Below are 22,698 nucleotides of genomic sequence, written 5' to 3'. Positions count from 1 at the left end.
GATAGAGAAGATGAGAGCACACCTCCAGCTAAAATAAGAGTATGTCATTCCTGAGCATGCCAGGCTTGGTCCTGTGTGTGTGTGAGTCCCAGAAAGAGGGCCAGTTATCTACAAATATATTTTGGGAGGGACAGAAAAGAGTTTCCAACCAGCGATTGAGTTGTGCGAGTCTGCTGTAGAGCTCATCACTCCCCTGTGTACAAATTCCCAGTTGCCCGTCATTTTTATACCATGGCTTGAAGAAGAGATCTAAGTGACTGAAATAGGGGGCTCAAAAGAGCATAGTGCGTTTAAAGGGTGTGTGTGTTTCTCAGTCATCAGATCTCAACCCAATTGAACACTTATGAGAGATGCCAAATTGTAGAATTTCTCGTGGAGGAATAGTGTCACATCCCTCCAACAGAGTAACAGATACTTGTAGAATCTATGCCATGGCGCATTGAAGCTGTTCTGGCGGCTTGTGGTCACCATGTTGGTGTTTCCTTCATTTTGGCAGTTACCTGTATGTATGCTGAATAAAGGTCTTATTCCAGATTGAAGAACTCAAATGTATTTAACTTTCCCTTGGGGCCTGGGCCAGTCATGATCAGGCAACCCTTGAGCCGTCCAGACAAATCTCTCGAGACTTTAACAGCGGAAGGGGATCTCAAATGACAAGTCATGTGATCTGTTGCTGACGAAAAAACAACTGAAAACCGACGGTCCTTCGGCGTTTGAAGACGCACACATCTGTCGTGGATCGATCTGATAGCTAACATGCAGAACGCCATTAATTCTGTAAAAGGCACGGCCCTTGGTGTAGCCGAGTTTTTTACTCCAGTGCTGAAGGTAAGCTAAATTAGCTGTATCGCTAGCTACTGTAGATTGCTATCACTCAGCAGTGGTGCGTAAGATGCTAACATGCTAGCATGCGTTATCGGGAAGTCTTCCCTCAAGTGCTCTCAACAACATGTATTATGTAGCTACAATTCGTTTTTTACAGTCCTATTGCAGTGTATAATCTCAGTATATGAAATATTTAGCAGTTTCATGGCGTTGATGACTGTCTTGTCAATGTAGTTAACGTTAACTTCGCATGATTCCAGTTAAGCACATTTGAGAAATGTGACAATCAATGTTTAAGACCTTCAAGCAATTAAGAATGGAGTGTCTAACCTCCTCTGTAATGAAACTGTTTGCAGGCAGTCACACACGTTAAATATACCAAACTGCCAACTCCACAATTATATGACTTCATTATTTTGTCTGATAGGAATCCAAATTCAAGGAGACTGGTGTTATCACTCCAGAAGAGGTGAGGAAGTTGTCTTTCGTATCATTTGTAACTGAGTCACTTTAAAAAGCCCAACAAGTCACACGTATGCAGGCTTTCATCATTTGGGCAAATAAGTGCAACTGAAAGAGATTTTGGAGAAGTTTGTCATAATTCCAAAGGAAGCCCCTTTCCCCGACCCACAGTAATTGTCATCTGTCTAAACTATTTCAACTCTCTATTAAATCTCTATTTTCTCTCCATTAGTTTGTAGCTGCTGGAGATCACCTTGTTCATCACTGCCCCACATGGAAATGGTGAGTGTCCGTTGGAGTAAGATTGATACTCAATATTGTACACGCTACCCCAGGACATGGGTTGGCTCCATCCAAGTCAATCCTGAAATTGAATTACACTCTTATGAAGAAATGCCCATGTTCTGATGTCCAGTTCAACTAACAGGAATTGAAATGGACTTTATCCCACCTCCATGATATTGTAGTCAGCTAAATTGCACTTAATTTCTCAAATCTAATTAGTCTGATATGAGCATGTAATTACTCTGGATGGATGTTATGCTGTCTCCAAATATAGCATCAACTACAGTAGGATGTTTTGACAGCACAGTAGTCCCAGATGTCACATCATGTTTATTCCCTCCAGGGTGTCTGGGGAAGAGGAGAAGGTGAAGCCGTATTTACCCAAGGATAAGCAGTTCCTATTGACTCGCAATGGTAAGAACTGTGTGAACTCAAATCAAATTAAATGTTATTGGTCACATACACATGGTTAGCAGATGTTATTGCGAGTGTAGCGAAATGCTTGTGCTTCTAGTTCTAACAAGTAATCTAACAATTCCACAACAACTACCTAATACACACAAATCTAAGTAATGGAATAAGAATATATAAATGTATGGATGAGCATTGACCGAGCGGCATAGGCAAGATGCAATAAACGGTGTAAAATACAGTATATACATATGAGATGAGTAATGCAAGATATGTAAACATTATTTAAGTGGCATTATTAAAGTGACTAGTGATCCATTTATTAAAGTGGCGCTTTCTCTACAATACTGTTACTTGTCCTTATTGTTGCTGTAGTAATGCATATTTTGTGTGTGTGCCTACAGTTCCCTGCTACAAGCGCTGTAAACAGATGGAGTATTGTGATGAACTGGAAGCTATCATAGAGGAGGATGACGGAGATGGAGGATGGGTCGACACCTACCACAACTCAGGTTGGACACTTTAGACATTTCCTGTGACAATGGTTCATTTTCTAGGGTCTTTTTATGTTGTAGTGCAACAGTATACCTTCATTTATTGCTGTGCTGCAGAGTGCAGTTTCAGTAATACATTATAAATAAAGTTAGCTTTTGGGTTTGTTTGTCCAGGAATGTTATATTTCAAATTGATATTTTAGGTATAGGGGGAGTTACAGAAGCTGTACGAGAAATCTCATTGGACAACAAGGTAAATTTGATGGACCATTTACGTTTTGTTATTGAATCCTAGTACTCTGCATTGATAATGAATGTTTCAAACTAACAACCTTAGATTAATACCATTGAAGATGTCTTAAAATAGTTGTATTCCTTTGTTTTGAAAGGACATGAACATGAACTCTGGTGCTAGTGGAAACGGAGATGATGATGATGATGAAGACGAGGCAGCAGATATGGAAGGTGTCTACTCTCTACTCCTCAAGGAATATACCAAAGATTTGTATAACTAAACCAAGATAGACCATAGCTCTTTGTTTCAAACGGGAACAAATTAGTCATAGTGGGCAGAGCCAAGCACGAGCTAGTGAGATCCTATTTCCATTAGGGAACACCAACTCTGAAGTGCGTTTGTGCAGTAACTCAACTCGGCTTTGCACTCCTAAACAACACCATTTTTTTAAAACTTTGGCAAAGGGTAAAGTATACAAAACTTACTTGATTATGTTTGTAGCATATTTTAGTTTTGGGAACAGAACATTTAATTGAGATCAAATGTTTAGTCGATGAGAAGTTAGCAGAATGTTGGCCAAAATCCATCTTGTTCCGTCTTCTCCCACTCCCGGCCGCTGGGCTTCCTCTCACTACCATATTTGGTAGTGAAAGGAAACTCCAAGCGGATGCTTCACATTTATACGTCCGGTGACATATGTCTCATTGTTCTGTGGTTATACTTCACTAGTTGTGATGTGTGTTTTGTCCTATTTTTTTTATTTTTAACCCCCGCCCCCGCAGCAGGCCTTTTGGTAGGCCGTCATTGTAAATAAGAATTTGTTCTTAACTGACTTTCATAGTTAAATAAGTAATGTAATGGTTGTTTGTCTTGTTCTGTTCTTTCAGAGTATGAGGAGAGTGGACTACTGGAAACAGATGAGGTCAGAAGTTAACAGTATTGTTCTAACTTTTATTGTACATTGCTTCCGTTTCCAGGAAGTGTGTCTATTCCCCATTTTTCACTTTAGTTTTTTCTCTCCCATATGTCTCCAGGCCACCCTGGACACCAGTAAAATGGTGGACTTGTCTAAATCCAAAACGGGAGAGGCTGGGAGCGATGACATCCTGCAGACTCGAACCTATGACCTCTACATCACATATGACAAATACTATCAGACTCCTCGACTCTGGCTATTTGGATACGATGAGGTAACACACTTACTGTACGTTGACTCTGTACCGGTACCCCCTGTATATAGCCTTGCTACTGTTATTTTATTGTTGCTCCTTAATTATTTGTTATTTTATTTATTTTTTTACCTCAGTTTATTTAGTAAATACTTTTAACACATATTTTTCGCAACTGTGTTAGGGTTCGTTCCTTTCGTCCTTGTCAATCATTGGTGAAATTAGCATTATGACAATATATTTAATTAAATCATTCAAAAACCTTTGTTAATGCAATTGCAGACAGAAGCTGACATTCAGGAACATAGCGCATGTTTCCCAGTAAGTTCTGCATCAAAGAAAAGGTCCCAAGTTGTTTTAAACCTTAAGTCTAGCCCTGTTGATGTCATTACTTTACTCCTGAGACCAAAACCTTGCCTACAAAACTATATAAACAAGGCTTTAAGTGTTATCTAAAAACTTAGCAGTAAACGTCCACTCCTTAAAGTTGATTTATTGTGGAATGTCTGACTAGTCTTATCTCCTCCACTCCCCTGCAGAGTTCTGTCTCAGTCACACATTTCTCAGAGGGGCCTCTATAAGAGAGAGCGAACTAGAAAACAATTCTAAACCTCTATAATTAATATATTGTTAATCTGTAGTCTAGGGGTCTTATGTGGTTGTCAGGGTCTTATAACCCCTTCTATTAATACAACATAAGCATAATCAATTATTCTAATACATCAAACATTTTGGTACAGCCCTTATGACCCCTAGGTGAACCCGACAACTGCGTTGTCGGTTAAGGGCTTGTAAGTAAGCATTCACTGTCAGGTTGTATTCTGTGCATGTGACAAATAAAATGTTTTTGATTTGTACACCAGCTCTCAGCAGTACGGAGACAGTTTAGTGTATCTGGGTTTCTAGGGTAGACCAAAAAGTGCATCCTATGTGCACAGTAACAAAACATGTTGGCATTTAGATACTGCTGTGTGTCCTTTTGGATTGCATTGTAAATATTACTGAGGACGTAAATCCCAAGATGTGTTCTTACAGCTGAGGAAGAATGATGTCTTTGACTTACCTGGGAAACCGAGTTCCTGGGTTCTACGCTCTGTTTACCATTTCCTCTCACTCCTACAGGACAGACAGCCCCTGACAGTGGATCAGATGTACGAGGACATCAGCCAGGATCATGTGAAGAAAACGGTCACCATCGAAAACCACCCCCACCTACCACCCCCGGCCATGTGCTCTGTGCATCCCTGCAGGTAAAAGCAAGCGATCATGAACATGCTTTCAGTAACTCAAAATCGGAAGAGTGCTGATCTGGGATCAGGTCCCCCTTTCTATTCATTATAATCTAAAACTGATCCCACATCAGAACTCCTATTCTGAAAAACTTTGCGTACGGGCCCTGATCCGACTGTACTACTCATCGAGGCAGCGCTTATGGTCCTGTAAACTAATGTTGCCACTTCCTGTTTTCCAGACATGCTGAAGTGATGAAAAGGATAATCGAGACTGTGGCGGAAGGGGGAGGAGAACTTGGAGTTCATATGCATCCTTTAAGTGATTTGTCAGCTGAGCTAAAGTTGTGTTTTTAATGCAGCTTGGTGATTTAAGTGTATGTGTCATGATGTAAGGGATAATGGGCCTATGTGTTCTATGGAAAATAATGAACGACTTACTTTCCAGAGTTGCATTCATTTCCAGGGAACGAGTTGATTATTACTTTCATATCATGGCTATAATTTAACAAATGTGCTGCTTGAAATGTTTTCAACATCCACTGAAGTAGCTAGCAAGTTTACTAGATTACTACAGCCTTGGTAACCAAACAAAGAAAGCGTCAGTCGTAGCTTGCTGTTATGAAAAATCTAATTCAATGTTTTCAATTCGACTTTTGCTTTCAAACGCAGCTCAAACACTGTAGAATTCAATTTCTATAGTTGAATTCTAACGTGCTGATATACTGTGCTTTATAGTGAAACGAGTATTCAACAATGCCATGGTATAGTTCAATGTATCCTAAGGTGAGTTGTAAATACAAGTGATCTTGCTAATACTGTTCCAGTCTTGCCTACACATTATTCCTTAACTTCATGTTTCAGGTATCTGTTGATTTTCTTGAAGTTTGTCCAGGCCGTCATCCCCACGATAGAATACGACTACACAAGGCACTTCACCATGTAGCTCCATCCTACAGAGGTGTAGGCTACTCTTGCAAACATCTTTGAGTGTAGGAGGAATCTGTCTTCTGGCTGGCAGTGTTAGTGGGGTATGGAATGTTGTCTCTGGGAATGACTCTTGGAATATTCTGGGTACTCTGACCCTCTTTGCGTGGGAATAGGTTGAATCGCTGAGGGGTTGATGGGTGTATACAGATGTTGGTAATGCTATAATCCCAATGATGTAATGGCTTTATGTGGTGACTGATCTCAGTGTTTTTGTCTGGAAGATTTTCACTCTGTACTTGGCAAGTGCCCAGCTCTGCCATTAACAACCATTCAAAGATAACTATATTTATTTTACATGAATTCACTGACAGATAGGCTTTCAAGTTTTCTCCATTTGTTTTTATAACCACACAAATCTTTTTTTTTTTTTTACCATAGTAATGGTGCCACTAATGTCCTCTCAAATGCTTACCAATTAAATGTTGTTGAAAGAAATCAGACAAATATTTTTTGTCCACTTTGCATTATAGCTTTTTCAGTGTGATGCACTGTGCTGGACTAATGTTTGGACCTCTACTGGTTCAGACCAATGCCAGTTTGTCTTAATGGTGACGTGTACATGGTCTATTGGGCCCAGGACCATCGTTGGTTCCTGTAAGTGGGGTTGGTGTCCTCTTTTGGAGTTTTCTTTGCCCAGCTCTTCTCTTCGTTTTTTTTTTTTTTTCAACTGCTCCTAGTTCCACTGTCTTGTCCTGTAGAGATGACGTCATGATGATTGTGTTGTATGAATATGTGAGCGTTACCTCTTTGTGTGATGACATGCAAGGTTACCTGTATCACCAGATTATTCAAAGACACTATATCATCAGGAGTTTGACTGTCTTCTCAAATATATAAAGACGTCAGAAACCAACCAAGACTTTATTTCTGCACATTTGGCTAAGGGTCTGCACAGTGCATTCATTGTTAACTATAGTACTCTTCTCTTAACAGTATGTATAACTCACTCATTAATGCTGAAATATTGACTGTAAAATGTCTGAGTAACTGACTCCAGAGTACTTTCTTTTCCCAACAATCAGCTGGACAGGTGTTGTGGCCCTTTCTCTTATCTGTTGATCCTACAGACTCCTTGTGTAACAGCTCAGTGTTAACACACTGAACATTTTAAAGTAATGTACATTTATATCAAGAAAAATCATCAATATTATTGATATGATGGATTGTATACATTATGCCCTTATAAAACTACCTACCACTGAGTGAATGCCCTTGAGATCATGCATTATAAAGCACATATGGCATCTGAAATGATATACTTTTCTCAGCAAATTGACAGCTAGATTAAAATGTATGCATGGTCTATGAATAGATAAGGTTATGTAATGAGTCTGTAGCTAGACTGACTGTTAAAATAATAATTCGTATTTTATTTCACCTTTTTTTGATACACATCAATATATACATCAATTTTAATGGGCAGAATCTGATTTAGAAAATGTAATAACTTTGGTAAGTATACCAGCGTGTGTGCCTCATTTAATACACTTATTTTGTTGCCAAAGACGAACCCCCTCTTTGCTCTCATTTAATTGGCCGAAGGTTCTGTCGTCATTTTACTGCGACTCACAATATTTTCACTTTTCCATATTGCTGTCAGATCAAATCTACTAGCGACTGTGGTGCGTGGAGGTTACGTTATGGTGTGTGTTTTTTGGTTGACATGTTTCAACTATATCCCACGATCTTACTTTGTGTTTATGGATTCTTCTCTAATCTCCGACCTTCTGAGCCTTTCATAACTGCGTTTTTGATGGGACCTGATAAAAACCTTACTGAAACAGAGGTAAGTGGAAGGACGAGCATTAGCTTCTTGTTCATAGTGCAAAAAGCAACTACATTTAGCTAGCTAAATCTACAAAATAACGTATTGTTTACATGTGAATATCTGTAACGTTAATGCAATCATATGCTAATGTTATATATTTTTACATTTCTTTATATCACCAATATAACGTTACAGTTTAGAGAACCGTTGGCTCTTCTGTAACATGATCTTGTTAACATTGTTTCTGTATCGTGCTAATCCAGTTTGACTGCAATCCTTGAAATATTTTCTTAATAGGACCACTAGCTCATGTGGTCTGAAATCCTTTGAAAACAAAAGTCTCAAATCCGAAAATAATTGCTTTTCCCTTGTGCCACCAATGACGAAAGGTAGCCTAGTTAACTAATATGGAGGTTACTTATTGCTTTGTAATAGCTAAACAGGCAACAACCTTAAATATTAGCGTTACATCACATTGTTCTCCATTGGAAGCGTTTATCCATTTTGTCCTTAGGAGTGAATTACAATAACATGGCTGACTTTGTCTACATATCCTTTGTCCACAGCTTGTAAATGAAATCTACCCAATATGGACCTATTCCTACCTTGTGCTACTCTTCCCAGTTTTCCTGGCCACGGACTACCTGTGTTACAAGCCTGTGCTGATCCTGCAGGCGGTGAGCTTGGTAGTGACCTACTTTATGCTAGTGAAGGCCCAGGGCGTGCTGGCCATGCAGCTTCTGGAGTTGTTCTTTGGCCTCGCCACTGCCACAGACATAGCCTACTACTCTTACATCTACAGTGTGGTGGAGCCGGCCCAGTAACAGAGAGTCACTGGTTACTGTCGTAGTATTACGTTACTGGGCTCCGCCGCTGGTTCGCTGGCTGGGCAGCTGCTCGTGTCTGTGGCTCAGGTCCCACTGCTCTACCTCAGTATTATCACATTGGTGTCGGTCATCTTGGCCTTCGTGGCGCCCTGGTTTTTGCCCATGCCCGGTTAGAGCTTGTTCTTCCATAAGAGCCAGGGGACAGAGGGGGAGAAGCCAGTGCATCAGAACAGCAGGGTTCCCATGGATGAAGCAGAGGACCCTGAGAGCAAAGTACCTCTGAAGATTGAGGTCACCATGGTGAGCCTCTTTTTAATTTTTGTAAAAAAAAAATAATGTTGTGATCTTTTCATTGTTATTGGTAAGACAGGTCACCATGGCCTCTTTGAAGGACTGAGTAGTGTTGTTGTTGAACCATGTTGCAGCTCTGAGAGAGAATCATTAATTGTTGTTTATTAATTGATGTCATGCAACTCTGCTGTCCCAAATTGAAAGACACTAGATTGACACAATCCTGATTGACACCATTGAATGTTGCAATACTAGAGCATTTCCAAAAAATACATTGAACTAAAACCTTGCTTCATCACTCACTTTCAGGAAGCAGTTCTTTTCAGAGCATTTGAGTCCGTTGATTCTTACGCAAGTTCTTACTCAACTCTGTACAATTTTTTTCACTCAGGTCGTGACGGCCAGTGATGGTGGTGGCGCTAGCAATGGCTTAGTGGACGTGTTAGGGATCCTATGGGAAGACTTCCTGCAGTGCTACTCATGCCCTGCCCTCCTGGCTTGGTCGGTGTGGTGGGCCCTCTCTACTTGTGGCTACTTCCAGTTGGTCAACTATGTTCAGGCCCTGTGGGAGAAAGTCCTGCCCTCCCAGGAGTTTGAGATCTACAATGGATACGTGGAGACAGTCTCCACCTTGTTAGGTAAACTTGATGAAGTACCGTTTCAGATGAATTACAACCTGAGAAGATACTACTTGAACTGATTAAAGAATAGTCTTGCGTTACCATACTTCCAAGTCAGCCTGGAAGCAGAATCTAATCAAATAAGAATGCACATTTTAATTTCAATGCATGTTCTGTTTGTCTGGTGACTGATCACGCCCCTGGTGTCTGTGCTTAGGTGCGTTAGCAGCCTTCGGTGTTGGCTCCATCAAGGTCTCCTGGGCAGTCTGGGGAGAGCTGTCTCTCTGCATCTTCTCAGTGGTCATGGCTGTGGCTGTGTACCTCATGGACACCATCAGGAACATCTGGGTGTGCTACACCTCCTATGTGGTCTTCAGAGCCACCTACATGCTGCTGATAACCATCGCTACGTGAGTGACCTACAGTACATGATATAACCATCGCTACGTGATTAGGACAGACATCCTGACCTACAGTACATGATATAACCATCGCTACGTGATTAGGACAGACATCCTGACCTACAGTACATGATATAACCATCGCTACGTGATTAGGACAGACAGACATCCTGACCTACAGTACATGATATAACCATCGCTACGTGATTAGGACAGACATCCTGACCTACAGTACATGATATAACCATCGCTACGTGATTAGGACAGACATCCTGACCTACAGTACATGATATAACCATCGCTACGTGATTAGGACAGACAGACATCCTGACCTACAGTACATGATATAACCATCGCTACGTGATTAGGACAGACAGACATCCTGACCTACAGTACATGATATAACCATCGCTACGTGATTAGGACAGACAGACATCCTGACCTACAGTACATGATATAACCATCGCTACGTGATTAGGACAGACAGACATCCTGACCTACAGTACATGATATAACCATCGCTACGTGATTAGGACAGACAGACATCCTGACCTACAGTACATGATATAACCATCGCTACGTGATTAGGACAGACAGACATCCTGACCTACAGTACATGATATAACCATCGCTACGTGATTAGGACAGACGGACATCCTGACCTTCAGTACATGATATAACCATCGCTACGTGATTAGGACAGACAGACATCCTGACCTACAGTACATGATATAACCATCGCTACGTGATTAGGACAGACAGACATCCTGACCTACAGTACATGATATAACCATCGCTACGTGAGTGACCTACAGTACATGATATAACCATCGCTACGTGATTAGGACAGACAGACATCCTGACCTACAGTACATGATATAACCATCGCTACGTGATTAGGACAGACATCCTGACCTTCAGTACATGATATAACCATCGCTACGTGATTAGGACAGACAGACATCCTGACCTACAGTACATGATATAACCATCGCTACGTGATTAGGACAGACAGACATCCTGACCTACAGTATGTATAACCATCGCTACCACAGTACATGATATAACCATCGCTACGTGATTAGGACAGACAGACATCCTGACCTACAGTACATGATATAACCATCGCTACGTGATTAGGACAGACAGACATCCTGACCTACAGTACATGATATAACCATCGCTACGTGATTAGAGACAGACATCCTGACCTACAGTACATGATATAACCATCGCTACGTGATTAGGACAGACAGACCTGACCTACAGTACATGATATAACCATCGCTACGTGATTAGGCAGACAGACATCCTGACCTACAGTACATGATATAACCATCGCTACGTGATTAGGACAGACAGACATCCTGACCTACAGTACATGATATAACCATCGCTACGTGATTAGGACAGACAGACATCCTGACCTACAGTACATGATATAACCATCGCTACGTGATTAGGACAGACAGACATCCTGACCTACAGTACATGATATAACCATCGCTATGTGATTAGGACAGACAGACATCCCCTGAAAACCATATGATGTCCAGGGATTTAAAGTTTGTTATTAATGTTTGGACTAAATTGTATCATTGCTGAAGGCTTCTACCGTAGCTAGCTGTCTACCTATGAGATATCTTTACTGTGTATTCAATTTCATCTTTCTACTGTGTATTCAAACTCCACTTTTATGTTTTAAATTGTATTTCTAAAGACACTCTTTTGTGCTCCACCAGGTATCAGATTGCTGCCAACCTGAGTATGCAGCGATATGCCTTGGTGTTTGGAGTGAACACTTTCATTGCCCTGTTGCTTCAGACTCTGCTTACTGTTGTGGTAGTGGACTCTGTCGGGCTGGGCCTGGACATTTTCCCACAGGTAACTTATCTAAAGACAATACTATCCATGATGTTTGGATGTAAAATATCTTTTGTTTTTAAAGAGTCGTATTACTGTTAACACTGATGTAGCTTGATAAATATTTCTCTCTCTGTCTCAGTTTCTCATATACGCCAGCTACTTCGCTGTGATCGCAGTGGTCTTCCTCGTGGCCGGGCTGTACAAGCTGGTGTTGAGGAGAAGATCCCAGCCAGCGGCCCAGCCTCAGACTGATAGTGGAGAGACTGAGTCAGACTGCCTTAGCAGAGACTCTCCTCCCCTCACTGAGCTGCAGCAGATCACAGGGACATGACTACCTGTTTATGGTGCAGTACTACAAAGAGGACCAGTGTTGGACCCAATTCAACTTAAACTCAGTCAATTCAGGATGATTTGAAATGGAATTGACCCCAACTGTGGTCATCACACTATGCAAGTGTGTTGTATGCCTTCGCTTGCTCAAGCACATCATTCATGGGTTGGGTGCAGGCCTAAAAACACTTGCAGAGTATAACATTTTAATGTTTATATGATAGCCTTATGGGTTTAATGAAAATGTGTAGTTTGCCTATATTTAGGCTTTGTTTGTGGTTTCTAATTTTTTTGGCGCACAAAAGCTTTATTTGTGGTGTATGTTGCATAATGGTAGTCGGCCTACAATCTGCTTTTCCTTCGTCACTTTAAATCGTTGCCTTAACTACCAAAGTAAGTCAACGGATAAGCAATAAATGTTACATTCTGAACTGCTAGAAATATGTTATGAATTATTAGAGTTCAGTTGTTGCAAGAATAGCTTTTTATAAAATGTACCCACAAGCAACAAATCAAATGTCGCAAAGATTTGATTGATCAGCAATAGATTGTGAAGTGTCTTAAGATAAATATGTCCATCTAATATCTAGCGACTACATATTAACCATACATTCATGGGTCAAAAGTGAAAAGCATATGTATGTGATTGACATGGAGTTGGAGGCCATATTTACAGTATATTATTGTATTATAATCACTGGCCTTGAATGTAGGTTACTACTGAAGTGGTTCAACCATACTGTATTAATACAAATGAGCTTTTTTTACTATCAATACAAATCCCAGTAGTTGAAAGGCTGAGCGCTGTAGCAGATGACTGAAGATGATGATTATGTACTGAGAGCAGATTCAGTGTTGTCTGGTGGTCACTGAAAGACCAAAAGCACCTACAGCTTTTATAACTTAGCGATTACACAACATGCTTCCTCCATACGTTACAACAGCATACCCTAAAATAGTCTAAAGATTAGCCTCGTTCTGTTTTCTTTAGTCATAATGACAATCTTGTCATCTTCAATCATGTTGGTAACATATTTATGTCATGATACTAAGGCCTAGATTCAAAGTGTTAACTGGCGTTAGCTGACACCCGCTAATCGAAGTGTAGATTACATCTCACATTCCAGTGTTCTAACTTGTAAACAAGGCTGCATGGGATTTCTCTTTAACGGGACTCCATGCAGCCAATGGCAAGGTCCGCTTTAGGTATCATGCTGGGAGCAGCTTGTGGATTTGACAGCTCTGAAGCCGTTCCACCTCCGACACCGCCAAAACAACTGCTCTGCAAATGTCTGCTAAAGCAGGTCTGATTGAATAGAGCACCTAGTTATAGTAGGCTTTTTACAGATCAATTCATGTTTATTTCATATTTTTACAATATGTTCATTTTGACTTCACAATCACTACATTCTCTTCAGTTTTCCCTGTTTTTGTTCTTGTGTAATGTGTTTTTTTCAATAAATAGTTTTGTAGTATAAAATGTTTAGAAATGTGGGACATTTGTTTCTTATTTCTGAATACAAACATTTGTGCTCATGTCACCAAGCATGCATCGTAATATGTATTTAAAACAACTCAAGTGTTGAGTTTGAAACAACCTGACACTTTTATTCTGGTTACATAAATATAAAAATGTAGCTTCTAATCCAGATACTGGATTTTTATTCATATTCAATAGGTTCATTGCAATTACCATATGTATGTAATTAGTACTGTAACTACCTAGTAATTCATATACTGTAACAAAGTGCTTCCTTATTAACGTTCAATTAGCCATTTCAGAAGGAAGAACAGGGTGATTCATTTCAAGCAAATGTTTTTTCTTTTTAAAATTTTGTATTTTTTTAACATTCGTAAAAATTCTTAAATTAAATGCATTCTCTTTGGTAAACAAGCACATTGACAACAGTCAGAACTGAAGCCGTCGTTGCAGAGTATCAGGAAAAGCCACAGACAAAGTAAGATGAAATGCGACTTCTCACAAAAAGGCCTGAGGTTCACAAAGTACAGAGAATAATGAGATACCATCTAGAGAACACTTCTCATAGCCAGACGGAGAGGCTGGACACCTGATCAAAATATAGAAATAGGTACAAAACATTCCTTCATCTGAATATCAACTATATTTATAAAATCAACACCTCTTCTAGTGTTCTATAACCTACACTAGGTGAGGTCCAATACTCCAATCCCTATGGTAACATTACCACTATAATGGCCACAAAGTGAATCCAATGAGATAATATGTAGTTCCTACTTCACACATTCAACAGTCCAGTATGGAAGCTATGGATAGGGCTACTCGTCTTCCTCATTGTCCTCAGACTCTGTAGAGGAAAGAAAGAGATGACCAATGTTACCAGTCAGTGACTGCTGTTATAACATGTTATAACCACTTAAGATAGATCCATAGCCATTCTGTATCACGGGTTATCACTAGAGATGCAGGGTTGGAAGAGTGCGTGTGTGTCGCGGTCACCTGCTGTGATGGAGTGGTTGAGTTGGGCCAGCATCCTCAGCATGAATGAGGCAGGTACAGTGATAGTGTTCCTGGTCTCCTCCAGCATCAGTTCATTACGGAAGGTCACCTACAGGACACAGAGCACCAGGTATCAGGAGATCAGAGGTTCCAATGGCTTCATCAATGTCACTATGATGAGAGCCTTTCTTTCCTCCACACACGTGTTTGATTGTAAAGCACACAAACAATGGAGGCTGGTGGGGAGGACGGCTCATAATAATGGCTGGGACGGAGCGACTGGAACGGCATCAAACACATGGTAACCACGTGGTTGCTGTATTTTATACCGTTCCAACCATTACCACGAGCCCGTCCTCCCCAATTTAGGTGCCACCAACCTCCCGTGACATGAATACATGTATTTATGTCACACCTCTTCAGCGAGTACTCTGTTGAATGATGGGGATTCCTCCATCGGTGACCAGATCTTGATGTTGGAATCTATCCCTGATGTGGCTAACACTGGAATGAACAGAAAAATAAAAAAATTAATATACGGGTAACTGACAAAATAAAGGAAACTCCAACATAAAGTGTTTTAATAGGGCGTTGGGCCGCCACAAGCCAGACCAGCTTCAAAGCACCTTGGCATAGATTCTACAAGTGTCTGGAACTCTATTGGAGGCATGCAACACCATTCTTTCAAGAGAAATTCCATAATTTGGCGTTTTGTTGATGGTGGTGGAAAACGCTGTCTCAAGCGCCGCTCCAGAATCTCCAATAGTGTTCCATTGGGTTGAGAGCTGGTGACTGAGACGGCCATGGCATATGCTTAACATCGTTTTCATGCTCATCTAATCATTCAGTGACCACTCGTGCCCTGTGGATGGGGGCATTGTCATCCTATGGGGGCATAGCCATGGTGGCCAAAATGATGGCCTGCCCAGCATATTTATACATGACCCTAAGCATGATGGGATGTTAATTGCTTATTTTGGCAGTTACAGTGCATTCGGAATGTATTCAGACCCCTTCACTTTTCCCACATTTTGTTCCGTTACAGCCTTATTCTAAAATTAATTAAATTAGAAATGTTAGCAAATGTAATTCAAATAAAAAACAGAAATACCTTATTTACATAAGTATTCAGACCCTTTGCTATGAGACTCTTTGCTATGCATCCTGTTTCCATTGATCATCCTTCAGATGTTTCTACAACTTGATTGGATTCCACCTGTGGTAAATTCATTGGACATGATTTGGAAAGGCACACATCTGTCTATATAAGGTCCCACAGTTGACAGTGCATGTCAGAGCAAAAACCGAGCCAATTCGAAGGAATTGTCCGTAGAGCTCCGAGACAGGATTGTGTCGAGGCACAGAACTGGGGAAGGGTACCAAAACATTTCTGCAGCATTGAACGTCCCCAAGAACACAGTGTCCTCCATAATTCTTAAACGGAAGAAATTTGGAACAACCAAGACTCTTCCTAGAGCTGGCCACCCGGCCAAACTGAGCAATCGTGGGAGAATGGCCTTGGTCAGGGAGGTGACCAAGAACCTGATGGTCACTCTAACAGAGCTCCAGAGTGCCTCTGTGGAGATGGGAGAACCTTCCAGAAGGACAACCATCTCTGCAGAATTCCACCAATCAGACCTTTATGGTGGAGTGGCAAGACGGAAGCCACTCCACAGTAAAAGGCACATGACAGCCAGCTTGAAGTTTGCCAAAAGGCACCTAAAGGACTCTCAGACCATGAGAATCAAGATTATCTGGTCTGATGAAACCAAGATTGAACTCTTTGGCCTGAATGCAAAGCGTCACGTCTGGAGGAAACCAGGCACCGCTCATCACCTGGCCAATATCATCCCTACGGTGAAGCATGGTGGTGGCTACATCATGCTGTGGAGATGTTTTTCAGCGCCAGGGACTGGGAGACTAGTAAGGATCGAGGCAAAGATGAACGGAGCAAAGTACAGAGAGATCCTTGATGAAAACCTACTCCAGAGTGCTCAGGACCTCAGACTGGGAAGAATGTTTACCTTCCAACAGGACAACAACCCAAAGCACACACCCAAGACAACGCAGGAGTGGCTTTGAGACAAGTCTCTGAATGTCCTTGAGTGGACCAGCCAGAGCCCGGACTTGAACCTGATCTAACATCTCTGGAGAGACCTGAAAATAGCTGTGCAGCGACGCTCCCCATCCAACCTGACAGAGCTTGAGAGGATCAGCAGAGCAGAATGGGAGAAACTCCCCAAATACAGGTGTGCCAAGCTTGTAGCATCATACCCAAGAAGACTCAAGGCTGTAATCACTGCCAAAGGTGCTTCAACAAAGTACTGAGTAAAGGGTCTCAATACTTATGTAAATGTGACATTTCAGTTTTTTTTTATTATATACATTTGTCCCCCCCACAGTACCCCCCCAAAAACGAATTTAATCAATTTTAGAATAAGGCTGTAACGTAACAAAATGTGGAAAAAGTGAAGGGGTCTGAATACTTCCCAAATGCACTGTACCTGTAAAGTCACAGCCTTCAAGCCTTTGAGTTGTAAGAGCCAGACTGGGTGTTGACTAAAACCACCTTCAGTGTGAGACTGTCAGAAGCAGTGAACTCACGTGGTTCGTAGGGGTGTGGCTGCAGACAGTTGATAACGTGCTGGTCTGCCTCCAGCAGCATTAGGTGTTCCCCTGTCTCTCGGTCCCAGATGAAGATATGACCACAGTCTGAGCCGCTCAGCACAAACTGGTCACGCCAGAAACAACACTGATTGGTCTATAAACAACAACAACAACAAAAGCTTGAATGAGTATTCCACATAGCTACTTCTCAATAACAAAAGCATTGAACCTTAAATATAGCTGACAAGAAGTTGAAGCCGTTATCACCACATATTGCCCAAGGTCCCCCTCTGGTGGACTAAATCATTACTTCAAGCTTGTCTTAATGCTCAGTACTGTTATACTGTACTGTACCATCGTCCTGGAATTACGGTGGCCCTTGTAGACCTTTTCTACTGAGGGCTTCCCAATACGGCGAGTCTCGCAATCCGCCAACTCTTTCTTCTCTTTCCGCCGCCGAAAAATCTCCTGGATCCGCGCAGCAGCAGAGCGCCTTTCGGAAGGATATACAACATGTCTGTAGAGTCATTAAATCCAATCAAAGTCCAGCCACATGAGAAGTGTAACTTCTGTATCGCAGGTTTGATTGAATGCACTGAGCAACAAGGAAACGCCCAACATCAGCATGCTAGTTCCAACTGGTCTGTCAGCGTTATTTAAACTACTGATCTGACACATCTATTGTTAGTGAAGAACAACTCATTCTTAGTTGTTGTTGCCATGGCAAATAATTACCTGAGTACTCTTTCCCCTAATTCTGATCCTCTCAAATTAAATCTATGGAAGGAAGGGAACAACACATCCACTTTAATAGCCAGACATGACTCCAGTAGTTCAATGATTAACTGTGTAAGCCAGCTATGCCTCAGTCAATGCATTCATAGTACCATACCTTTGCATCCATTCCCCAGGGGGCTGTGGTGTGGGCTCCTCTCCCATGCCCTCCACCTCCGACTGGCTGAGGGATGAGATCTGCCTGGTGTCGGACACCTGCTCTGGGCTCCTGATCCGCGGGGGTTCCCCCTGATCGCTGGCGCCACCGCTGGAGAAGTCCAGTTGGATGGTGCTGCTAGTGGTGCCCTGGTTGCTGTATGTCAGACTCAGAACTGGTTCCCCAGGAGACGGTTGGAGACTTCCTGTCCCCGTGCCACTCCTACGGCTCCTCGGGCTCTCCATGGAGGAGGAGGAGAAGCTGGCTGTTGATGTTGGTTGAGACGGGGCTGGATTCCCTAGCACCATAGCCTCCTGGTGAAGCCCACTACCTTGTGGAGCTGCTGCAGGGTCTACCCTGGGTCGTGGCTGTGGACGGGCTCCTCTGTTGTTCTGGGCCTCACTGGCATCCTCAAACCAGCGTGACAACATGTCTGACATCCTCTGCATCAGAGACACTCCAGGCCTGGACTCTCCTACAGGAGCAAGAGGGTTCAAAATCCATCATATTACTCATAGACAGTGATGTGAAAGTTTACATAATCTAATAATATCATGCTTATGTATAATTGTATTGTGTGTTAATCCATACAATATATATATATATATATATATATATATATATATATATTTTATTTTTTAATGTAACCTTTATTTAACTAGGCAAGTCAGTTAAGAACAAATTCTTCTCTTATACCACTGCACCATTCGGGAGCAATAGGACCAAGTGAGAGTGCACTTCTGTCATCGATAGCACACGTGTTGTCAGCTGTGTGTTCAGATGAGTGGGGACTTAGTGGGGCGAGGAGCTTCTCTTACCATCCCTCTCCCTCTCGCTCTCTGGCCGTGACAGGGGTCCAGTGTCTGACCAGTCTCCTTTCAGACGCAGACGCTTCTGCTGAGTCTCCTTCTGCTAGGAGAAACACAGTGACATTTCACCACTCACAGCACAGCACGGGCACAGACCAAAATAACCGCCCTTTCACTATGGCTGAGACCCCCCACTCCCCTCCTCTTCCCTCCACTGGGGGCTCACATTCCCCGCCCCTCACTGCCAGGTGAGGCTCTGGCAGGCGATACCAGGGGTGTCATACACAAGAAGGAGGGGGACAGGAAGGTTTATCTTAGTGCATATAGGTTACACTAGTTCCGTGTTGTTTGTACAGGAACGGTGACGTTATCTGGTGTTGTATGTATCGAGTTCTGTACAAAATATGCTGCCTCACCCTGCAGATTACCCAGAAGCCCCCTGACTTATGTGTTCAGCAGCTGTGTGTGTGAGAACACAGCTCAAATGCCTTTCCCAGAACAGATTCAGACAGCAGACCGTTATCTACTGGTGAGGCAAAAATAGCCCAGAGATGGAACAGCACATCACCTCCTCTTGTCAACACACACACACACACACACACACACACACACACACACACACACACACACACACACACACACACACACACACACACACACACACACACACACACACACACACACACACACACACACACACACACACACACACCGCATGTCATGTGGTAGAAGCTTCCAGAAACCGGTGTGAGCACACAGATGTTGTGTAAACACAAACTACATTCAAATGATTGAATCCAGTCTTTACTACTGTGATACACAGTGGGTGAGAGGAATGTTCTCACCTTGTTATCCTGCGACGGTCCCTTCAGCTCGTGTCCCTTGTCATCTTTAGGGTCAAACAGGTAGAGACAGTCTGAGGCATAGCTGGCTAGCACCTCCCTGCCGTCCCTACTGTAGGCCAATGAGGTCACGCGACATGACTTGTTGACCAGGTGCCTCGGTACGAACCTCGCACACATTCCTGCCACCCCGCTTCCTGTCTGGAAACCTGCAGAGTGGATGAGATGTATATAGGAAAGTATTATTTTCCATACAGACCTTCAGAAGAAAATGTTATTCTCACCACTGAGCCCAAAGACAATCAAACAGTGATTAACTATGTTATGTACTGTGGCAGTAGGATTCCTTCAAGACTACTGATATTGATAGAATTATTAGTTCATTTTTAGTTGATTGCCTTGAGTTCATTATTATTATTATCTGGTCGGTGCTTGATTATATTTGTCCTGTTTCACACATGTACATTATACACGTGTGAATTGGAAATGTGTTTTTAGCATATCCCAAGTCCCCCTGAGACACCCTCAGAGGGGTCACAGCCAGGGACTGCCATTATCAACAGCAACCCTGGAGCTATTAGGGTTAAGTACCCTGCTGAAGGCCACGTCAACACATTTTTTATCTTATCGGCTCCGGATTCAAACTAGAAACCTTTCTGTTACTGGCCCAACGCTCTAAACGCTAGGCTACCTGTAGCCGCCGTTGAGGTTGTGCATACCTGTTGCTATGGTACCCAGCATTCTCCTGTCATAGATACGGACTGAGCTGTCAGAGCAGCCAGTAGCCAGATAGAAGGATTCCACAGGGGATATGGCCATGGATGTTACTGCTCGCCGACAGTCAATCAGGATGTCCTAGTAAAAAAAAGTTGAAGATATCTTCATGAAGGGAACTCTGACATCTGTTGTTTGAGTGCTAGGTAAAACTGCTGGTAAAAATGGTGGCGAAAAGTCGTTAGTAAAAAGAAGTTGCCTTTATACATATGTAACTACACAATAAAATGGTAGTAATAACATCATAGTTACATAAGAATTGTTCATTTGCCTGTAACAGAGTTTAGCTGTACTGTCATAACGCAAACCTACCTTTTTACAGTTAGTTTGCCAGCAGCCCGGAGAAACTCGGACATCAAACCACCGGATTGTTCCATCCTCTCCACAGGACAGGAAAGAATGAGGGTCACTAGGTACCATCAATATCTACCAATAGAAATAGACAGGGTGTAGAATAGATATAGAACCTGCTCTGATTGGGCCGTGGAACAGAATTAGAATTCCTGTCTACTGATAGACAGGGGGCTTTAGAATAGATGACTTTCACTGCAGCAACATGCCAAGGACTTATTTATGGTCCACATACCACTCCTATCTTCCACAGCAATAACAGATGTTGAGGTAAATGTGATGTAGATGGAGATGTGATAGATCGTATACATTAATCAACTCTCTCTATTGAATTACACTCCGATGGCGATGAGATTCAAATGCTGGATAACTCAGACACCCCCGCCACCCTCACCTCGTAGGCGGCACCGTTATGACAGTGGTACTGCAACACCGGGTCCATGTTGGAACCCCTCTCTACGTTGGTGAGGAAGATCTTGCCGTCGGCTGCTGCGGACACGATCATTCTGTCGTTGGTTTGGGGCATGAACTTGGCACTGAGGATATTGGATCGATGCCATGATGTAATGGATGCCTTGACCTGGAGAGTGGAAAAGGACTTTATATTGGCACAGATATTGTCTCTCTGTCTCTTCTGCGTCCATTTGAACAACAGGTTGAAGCATGTGTTGTGCGGTACCTTGATCATAAACAATGTTTTGGCCCCAAAAAAAATGCATCTTACTTTCCGGCTATATGGGTTCGTGATGACCAATTTGTCATCATCTGATCCAGATAAGATGTATTCTCCTGTGTCGTTCCAGCATATCGTATTGACCTGTCATGAAAAACAATAACAGTTTGAAAACACAGGATATCATGCAATTATCACAGTGCACTTACACTGTTAATCACTTCTGTAAGGCATGTTGGTACTTACAGAGCCCTCGTGTACATCAAGACTGGCTTCAAGTTTCAGCCTTTGAACAAACTCTTTTCTTCCTACAGGAAATCATTATGATACCATAAGAACAGTTTTAGGTATCACATAAGGTCGCTTTAACAAAAGTATTATTTTAGCCAACACAAATGTTTAAATACAATAAGTAGTCTTTGTAAAGTATGAATTTATATAAAACACTGCTAATAAAAGAACAGTCTGTCTTAGATCAATTCCTAGCGCAAGGCAGTAGGCTGTTGTAAAACATGTTAGTAACACACTGACACATACAGTACAATGACAATAAAGTAGTATTTAGACCATTTGTACATAACATATTTTATGAAAACGTTTGTCTCACCTAAGTAGTTACTCCTTGTAAAGTTGTTTATTTTGTTGGAACCGATGGTGCGTTTCCTAATATCCCAAATTAGATTGTTGGTACAGGGCATGGTGTCGAAACACTGTCCGCCTCACAAACAACACAAGTATTACTGGAATATCTACACCGAAAAAAGTTTAAGTCATGGTGTCTTACAATTTAGGCTACAAATGAATGTCTTTCTGGACTCCTCTTCTGTTTTAGTTCAGTCGCTACAATTGTTTCAATTTTGTATCGTCGTCTGGCTGGCAGACTTTCTCGAATGAACAACTCTATAGAACACACTGAAAGGTTTCACGTTGGTGCAGATGGTATGTAGCCAGGGAACGTGAGCACTGCGCAGGCCCAGATTAGCCCCCCCCCCCAAACTCCATGTACCCCCCTGTTTTGAGCCCGCTACT

The 22,698-nt window shown here is 42.1% G+C and overlaps 3 protein-coding genes across 5 annotated transcripts; 2 read left to right on the top strand and 1 right to left on the bottom strand.

Moving 5' to 3' along the window:
- Window positions 1-624: 624 nt before the first annotated feature.
- On the top strand, window positions 625-6,535 carry LOC106575786 (ubiquitin-like-conjugating enzyme ATG3). Its single transcript, XM_014152471.2, has 12 exons — window positions 625-828; window positions 1,253-1,294; window positions 1,520-1,569; window positions 1,916-1,986; window positions 2,388-2,495; window positions 2,681-2,730; window positions 2,867-2,942; window positions 3,600-3,634; window positions 3,747-3,902; window positions 5,004-5,131; window positions 5,353-5,421; window positions 5,975-6,535. The coding sequence occupies exons 1-12, from the start codon at window positions 757-759 to the stop codon at window positions 6,054-6,056; spliced, it is 939 nt and encodes a 312-aa protein (XP_014007946.1). The 5' UTR covers window positions 625-756; the 3' UTR covers window positions 6,057-6,535.
- Window positions 6,536-7,373: 838 nt separating this feature from the next.
- LOC106575788 (thiamine transporter 1) lies at window positions 7,374-13,748 on the top strand. Its single transcript, XM_045699309.1, has 6 exons — window positions 7,374-7,886; window positions 8,435-8,995; window positions 9,378-9,624; window positions 9,824-10,016; window positions 11,750-11,891; window positions 12,013-13,748. The coding sequence occupies exons 2-6, from the start codon at window positions 8,939-8,941 to the stop codon at window positions 12,202-12,204; spliced, it is 831 nt and encodes a 276-aa protein (XP_045555265.1). The 5' UTR covers window positions 7,374-7,886; window positions 8,435-8,938; the 3' UTR covers window positions 12,205-13,748.
- A 37-nt stretch (window positions 13,749-13,785) lies between these two features.
- LOC106575785 (DDB1- and CUL4-associated factor 6) lies at window positions 13,786-22,610 on the bottom strand. Of its 3 annotated transcripts, none has more exons than XM_014152468.2 (15): window positions 22,277-22,610; window positions 21,916-21,977; window positions 21,721-21,813; window positions 21,391-21,576; window positions 20,958-21,071; window positions 20,591-20,726; window positions 19,875-20,080; window positions 19,039-19,132; window positions 18,182-18,695; window positions 18,025-18,066; window positions 17,644-17,806; window positions 17,287-17,443; window positions 15,098-15,186; window positions 14,683-14,791; window positions 13,786-14,530 (listed from the first exon to the last, which is right to left on the bottom strand). In XM_014152468.2, the coding sequence occupies exons 1-15, from the start codon at window positions 22,365-22,367 to the stop codon at window positions 14,502-14,504; spliced, it is 2,085 nt and encodes a 694-aa protein (XP_014007943.2). In that variant the 5' UTR covers window positions 22,368-22,610; the 3' UTR covers window positions 13,786-14,501. The 3 variants fall into 3 exon arrangements, with proteins under 3 accessions (XP_014007943.2, XP_014007944.2, XP_014007945.2); XM_014152469.2 differs by having other exon boundaries at window positions 19,039-19,129; XM_014152470.2 differs by having other exon boundaries at window positions 17,644-17,782; window positions 22,277-22,609.
- Between the last annotated feature and the right edge of the window lie 88 nt (window positions 22,611-22,698).

The sequence above is a fragment of the Salmo salar genome, chromosome ssa17 (genome assembly GCF_905237065.1).
Source record: "Salmo salar chromosome ssa17, Ssal_v3.1, whole genome shotgun sequence".
Taxonomy (NCBI): domain Eukaryota; kingdom Metazoa; phylum Chordata; class Actinopteri; order Salmoniformes; family Salmonidae; genus Salmo; species Salmo salar.
Note: the sequence above shows the minus strand (reverse complement) of the source record. Positions and strands in the feature narration are given on the sequence as shown.

Coding starts and splice junctions, on each gene's coding strand:
- LOC106575786 (XM_014152471.2), top strand. CDS start 757: ATGCAGAACGCCATTAATTCTGTAAAAGGCACGGCCCTTGGTGTAGCC. Junction 3,635..3,746: donor GACTACTGGAAACAGATGAG/GTCAGAAGTTAA, acceptor ATATGTCTCCAG/GCCACCCTGGACACCAGTAA. Junction 5,422..5,974: donor GGAGAACTTGGAGTTCATAT/GCATCCTTTAAG, acceptor TTCATGTTTCAG/GTATCTGTTGATTTTCTTGA.
- LOC106575785 (XM_014152468.2), bottom strand. CDS start 22,367: ATGCCCTGTACCAACAATCTAATTTGGGATATTAGGAAACGCACCATC. Junction 15,187..17,286: donor GCCACACCCCTACGAACCAC/GTGAGTTCACTG, acceptor TGTTCATTCCAG/TGTTAGCCACATCAGGGATA. Junction 14,531..14,682: donor CAACCACTCCATCACAGCAG/GTGACCGCGACA, acceptor TTTCCTCTACAG/AGTCTGAGGACAATGAGGAA.
- LOC106575788 (XM_045699309.1), top strand. CDS start 8,939: ATGGATGAAGCAGAGGACCCTGAGAGCAAAGTACCTCTGAAGATTGAG. Junction 8,996..9,377: donor TGAAGATTGAGGTCACCATG/GTGAGCCTCTTT, acceptor TTTTTCACTCAG/GTCGTGACGGCCAGTGATGG. Junction 9,625..9,823: donor GACAGTCTCCACCTTGTTAG/GTAAACTTGATG, acceptor GTCTGTGCTTAG/GTGCGTTAGCAGCCTTCGGT.